This window comes from Carlito syrichta, unplaced genomic scaffold, assembly GCF_000164805.1.
Source record: "Carlito syrichta isolate Samal-C Ts95f unplaced genomic scaffold, Tarsius_syrichta-2.0.1 Scaffold305155, whole genome shotgun sequence".
NCBI lineage: Eukaryota > Metazoa > Chordata > Mammalia > Primates > Tarsiidae > Carlito > Carlito syrichta.
This window is the reverse complement of record NW_007249251.1, coordinates 1-6,295: the sequence shown is the minus strand read 5'-3', so window position 1 is coordinate 6,295 and position 6,295 is coordinate 1. Positions and strand designations below refer to the sequence as shown.

At 41.9% G+C, this 6,295-nt stretch overlaps 1 protein-coding gene across 1 annotated transcript in view; it reads right to left on the bottom strand.

The window, feature by feature from the left end:
• Positions 1–6,290, bottom strand: part of PDZD8 (PDZ domain containing 8) — a gene marked incomplete at its 5' end in the record, with an annotated part of 117,416 nt that extends 111,126 nt beyond the window's left edge. The window contains one exon of the mRNA XM_008061230.2: positions 5,773–6,290. Within this exon, the coding sequence (XP_008059421.2) occupies positions 5,773–6,290 (518 nt within the window). The remainder of the gene's footprint in view (positions 1–5,772) is intronic.
• Between the last annotated feature and the right edge of the window lie 5 nt (positions 6,291–6,295).

The window sequence follows — 6,295 nt, the reverse complement described above, 5'->3', positions numbered from 1 at the left end:
TTCGCTGAGGTGAGTGGATTGCCTGAGCCCGCGGGTTCAAGACCCGCCTGGGCAACTTGGCGAGCCCTCATCTCTACAATAAATCAAAAAATTAGTCGGGCATGGTAGCACACATCTGTAGTTCCAGCTACATGGAAGGCTAAAGCGGAAAGATCGTCGGAGTCCAGCAAGTCAAGGCTGCGGTGGCCAGAAGCGGCCACTGCACTACAGTCTGGGCGACAGAGTGAGACTCAACTCAAAAAACAAACAAACAAACAAACAAAAAAGTTGTCTATAATGAAAGAAAAAAGTATAAACAAGTAGATAAATGGAATTTATTATACTTGACTTTACAACTATGCCAGTTTTCAGTGAATTTATTTTGAAAAAGTTTAAGATATGGATTACTCAAAACCATCTCCAATAATTAATAAAATTAAAAATCTATAATTAACATCGAGAATAAACGTTTTTCTTTCTCATCTCGGAAGACCACGGGAAAAAAATAACTCAATTACAAGCCACATTATGAGTATGAGACTTTACAGACCAAATCTAATTTAGTTCTCTGAAATTAATGCTTTAAAGATGTCAAAAGATTCTGTTAACTAAATACAGCTCTGTCCCACACCCTTAGCAGGGACAGTGATGTTCCTTGCTCTCCAGTCCCTAAGGTTATTTAAAAATTTTCCTTAACTACATTTCAGAATGTTGTTCAAGAGTAAAAGAACAAAACAATCAGTAAAAGAGCAAAAAATAGTCATGGTCAGAAGACACTCCACGAATCTATAAAGTGAAGTTTTCCTCAAATATATGTTTCTTTTTTTTTTTTTTTTTTTTTGAGTTGGGGTCTCACTCTGTTGCCCAGACTGGAGTGCAGTGGCCGCTCCCGGCCACCGCAGCCTCGACCTGCTGGGCTCCGGCGATCCTTCCGCCTCAGCCTTCCAAGTAGCCGGAATTACAGGCATGCGCTACCATGCCCGGCTGATTTTTTTTTGATTTATTGTACAGATGAGGTCTCGCTGCCCAGGCGGGTCTCGAACCCGCGGGCTCAGGCAATCCACTCACCTCAGCCTCCCAAAGGCACGGGATTACAGGCTGAGCCACCGAGCCCAGCTCCAAATATATGTTTCATACTCATTCATTAAATTCAAATATGATGTCAATAAGTAGTTGGCCCCCATCTATAGATGACAGAAGTAAATACTTAAACAGTTGATTATTAGCAACTCATCTCACTATGGCAAAATTCAAATGAAAAGCAGTCATTCTCTACTTACTATCACTACATGTCAGAGAAGTGGAAATATTTCAAAAGACTTTTTAACAAATTTCTGGCAAAATGACTTTTAAAAACTCAACATTATATTGATAATGTCTTTTAAAAAATAAAATTGAGCTGAGTGCGGTGGCTCATGTCTGTAATCCCAGCACTTTGGGAGGCAGAGGCGACAGGATTGCCTGAGGTCATGGGTTTGAGAGCAGCCTGGTCAACATGGCGAGACATCATCTCTACAATAAATTAAAAAAAAAAAAAATTCGCTGGGCGTGGTGGCTCACACCTGTAGTCCCAGCTGCTTGGAAGACTGAAGCAGAAGGATCACCTGAGCCCAGCAGGTCAAGGCTGCGGTGGCCGTAAGCATGTCACTGCACTCCAGCCTGGGCGACAGAATGAGACTTTGACTCGGAAAATGAAAATAAAAAATAAAGTTGGTTCAAGAAAAGTCCCTTCAAAGACATAATGTTTAACAAAGGGTAAAAATGACCACCCTCCCTTTCTACCCAGCGAATAAGTCTTCCTATTTTCACTAATGAGCTGCAATGCTCCCTATTTACTCATCCAGTAAGGGTCTCAAATTCCTATGACTCCAGGCCAGGCAAGTACCATCAGTTAAGTGTAGCAAGTAAGGACTATAAACTTCACCTGGGAGCTTACACACCAAGTTTCAACCCCAAAGTTGCTGCTATAGTCTATCCTTCCATCCTGCTGTTTGCTCTGGGAAATGCGGAACTGGTGTTACACAATATTCCAGTTTTTCCTAACAGAAGCCAGAAATTCAAATTATGCAAATTCTTTCATTTTTAAATGTTGGCAATTACAAAGCAAAAACAAAAACAACGCAGACCAAATAAAAAGTACCTACAAACTGAATCTGCTCTTCCAGTCTGCAATATTACTCTAAGATCTGAAGCGTCAGTAAGAATCTCAAATATATGACTCCTAAACCTAAATACCCCTTCCTAACCGGGGACTATTATTCAGATTTCATGCTGAAAATGGATTCTCCAGGTAGTCAAGAGCATTAGTGGTACTCTTTCTCCCTTGAAGATGAATGTTGAGGTTAATTTTTTAAAAAATACTACTGCAATATACTATGTTAAAGTATACATTTTAAGAAAAAAATCAAAACAATTAACATTGAGGTAAGTGGGTGAATTAAATTCCTAACTTCAATAAATCTGAAAACACTTTTTGATATATCATTTTGTAAAAATATTACATTAACAACCTGAATTAACTGGGTAAAACTGTCAATTAGCTGGTTCCTTAGAAAGCAACCACTTTGAGGTACTTAGCATCTCTAAGTGAAACAGCAGGAACCAGCAGTCCAGATAGGCCACTTCACCTTAGCAACATGAAAATAGAAAAAACAAATGAAGGGGAAAGGAGTACCAACAACGTTAAGTGGCAAGACATTTCTGTTACAAAATGATTAAAAGTGTCAAAGGATCCTAAGACTCAGCACATTTTCTTTACTGCCTGCTTTAGCTCTACTAAGGAGATTAGGTGGCTAAAAAGGATAAACTACCAAGACTTTTTATTTGGAAACACAATCAGCTGGATTAAAAAAGAAAAACTATGTGGGACAGCACCCAAAGATTTAACCTTATGACTTAAATTTAAAAGGATCTTCTTTTTTAAAATTTCCAATTTAAAAAAAATGAATTTATACTCTTCTCAGAGTTCTAGGTTAATTTGGAAAAATATCTCATATATACATTATATTGATGGCACACTTTAAAAAAATCCTTTAAGAACAGTACAGGTCAGGCGAGGTGGCTCAAGCCTGTAATCCCAGCACTTTGGGAGGCCAAGGTGAGAGGACTGCCTGAGCCCACGGGTTTGAGACCAGCTTGGGCAACTTGGCGAGACCTCATCACTATAATAAATACAAAAATTAGCCGGGCATGGTAGCACACTGTAGTTCCAGCTACTTGGAAGGCTAAGGCGGAAGGATCACCTGAGCCCAGCAAGTCGATGCTGGGGTGGCCTTGAGCTTGCCACTGTACTCCAGCCTGGGCGACAGAGTAAGACTCCAACTCAAAAAAAAAAAAAGGTAAGTTATTAACTACTCTGAGATCCATCCACTTCCTTATCTACCAAAAAAAAAAAAAAAAAAAGATGAACATTAGCTACTTTAATTCTCCTAGTGAAAAATGTGATGTATCTTAGATGCACGGTAATTCATTCTCTTATCTGAAACTTGAAGGAGCTTTCTCAGACCAAAGTGGGTTAAGGAGTCCCACATTATCAACAGTTTAGAAACACTTTTGACAGAAGAGCTACACAGACAAAAGAAGTCAGCCCTTTTCATCCTGGTACTTTTAGTATTTTCTTTTACTAAGTTAAAATCAGCTTCCTAGTTACCTCAACCTCATCAATCCCACTCTAGTTTAAATCTTACTAAGTGTACAGATAATGCAATTCTCACTAGACTCTATGCTTCATGAGGGTTGAGGCTATTTCGGTTCAGCATTGAAGCCCTGTACCTAAAACAATGGTAAGCATATAGCTGGTGTATAATAAATGTTTACAGATTGAATGACGTGTGCGGTATTTACTGATTGACCACTGAGACGCCCTCTAATATGAAGAACACAGATATGAACACTTCTGGAGATAATCATTTAATGCTTAAGGTTTGCAATTAAAATATCATATCTAAACTCATGCTTTGTTTTTTTAAATACCCTTCAGATATTATAAGTGAAAAGGAATTTTATCATACTCATACTTTTATGGTCATGCTAGTCAGTGATACAGGTGATAAAGTTCCTTCAAAGAAATAAACTTCTCAATTACTCCATAACTCTTACTCATAACTTCTTTCAGATTTACCTAAATTTCAAGTCCACATTAAAAAAAAAAAAACTCAAAATGATATGCAACCTGTCACCGGTTTTGGCTAGTCTGCAAATTTCAAAATAATGATTACCTAATCAAATTTTATTACCTGAAATCTACCCAGAAAAGATCAGAATTAAAGTTGTAACAGAAACTCAAAATCTGTAACAAGTTTTTCTTTTGACTTTCTTAGCAACATGCTGCTATAAACATCTCACTGCTTAAACACTAGAACCCATTTACAATTTAGTCACTTATATTCCAGAGATTAAAAGTAGGTTTCATAAAGTATGTTGTACTTCACTGAACCAGAAATCAAACACAGTGAACAACTAGTTCACTATCCTCTGCAAATGTATGGAAATATTTCCTGTAAAGTGGATTTTTCCTACCAGATAATGCAACTCTCACTAGACTCTACGCTTCAACAATTTTAAGCTGTCACTCTGTGCTGATAGCCTAAACAAAACATAACTAGTAAGGTACATCTGCCACATACAACAGTCAGTAATCCACTCCAAACTCAATATTTTTGGATTATCTCGCTCACTGGAGCTTGAGACTGGAAAAAAATTAGTGATCCAGAAATAGGTAACTTTCACTAAGAGGCATTAGGTCAGCCAGTCAAATACAAGATGGACATAACATTATAAGAAAGGGAAAAATCCAAAAGCTTAATCATCTTAGTGACCACAAAATTAAAGTAGGGCAAAAAAGAAATAAAAATTTCAGCTTTTTACAAAGAAACAGCTCTTTCCACTCCAACAATAAGCTTCCCCAGACCAAAGTGGGTGAAGCCTCTGCCCTACAAAACTTCCTCCCCCCTTCCACTTCTTCTATGACATTCAAAGAAAACTCACACGTTACTCAAAACTCTATACTACATAAATTTAAACCATCAAATGCAAGAGAGCTTTTAAAAATTAAAATCATTACCTATCATTAAAATACTGTCTGCAGAGTGACTTCAGGTATCACGTGAGGAAGTTACAGCCACAGAGAGTAAACACTTGATGTGCTGAGTCTGGGTCTGTGCTACAGAATCTACCCCAAAAGGGCAGACAACAGTAAAACAAAATACCCAGAGAAGCACACTATGTACAGGCTCCCAATGTTCGAATTTGCTGTGGAAAGGATGCCACTGCAATAGCTACTGCCTCCGTCTAATGCTGCCAAAGCATCAAAGCGAAAGTGTCTTGCCGTGGTAAAATAGAGGACCTACGTTCAGGGCACACCCTTCATGCCTGCGCTGTGTCCAGGGACAATTTCTCAACGTGGCCAAGGTGATGCCGCAAAGCTAGTGACACGGCCGCCCTCAGCGCAGCAACCACATATAGGAAGAGTTTCTCAACAGTACCAGAAGCAACTCCTGGGGATTTGGGGCAGGCTTCCCTGCCGCTTTCAAAACGCAGCACCTGAAGAGCCCATGAACACCGAGAAGGCTGCTAGCTCACGTTAACGTCGGGAAGCTAAGAAAGTGTTCCCTACTTGCTTTTACCTAAAGCCCGGTCCAGGGTGTATCAAGATCCCAGGCGCAGCAGGGGCTGGGACATAAACAAGCTCTGCCCTTTCCACGCGACGCAGACAGCAGCATCCCGCCCAGGCCCGGGTTCCCAGCAGCCAGGGCCCCCATCCGCGGCCCACCAGTCCCCCGGCCTCCCTCTCACCTGATCTTGTAACTCGGGAGAGTGTGCTTGCGCTTGATGACTTTCTTGAGCTGGTTGACAATGATGGAGGTCAGCTGGGGCATGGGCCGCCCTTCAAACTGGGAGCGCACCTCGAAGTCGATCAGCGGGTCCTCCACGAAGGAGAAGAACCAGTGGGTGAAGGGCACGCGAGTGAAGACCAGGCGCAGCCTCCCCACCACTCGGGACAGCTTGACGAACAGGTAGGCGGACTTGCCGAAGACCAGGTCCACGTCGATGGCCAGGTGGAAGCCCCCGTTGTACTCCACCTCCGCCTCGAAGGCCAGCTCCTCGGGGCAGCTGGCGGGCAGAGCCTCGCCCTCGGGGCCGTCGGGCTCCCCGGCGGCCGAGGGCGCCCCCGGCCGGACGAGCCGGATGGTCTTGATGAAGGGCACCGTCTCGCCCAGGAACACGTCCCGCAGGCTCAGCCCCTCCAGCAGGCGCCCGGCCGTCTTGGTCTGCAGCAGCTCCTCGAACTCCACCTTGATCTTCTTGGTGACCCAGC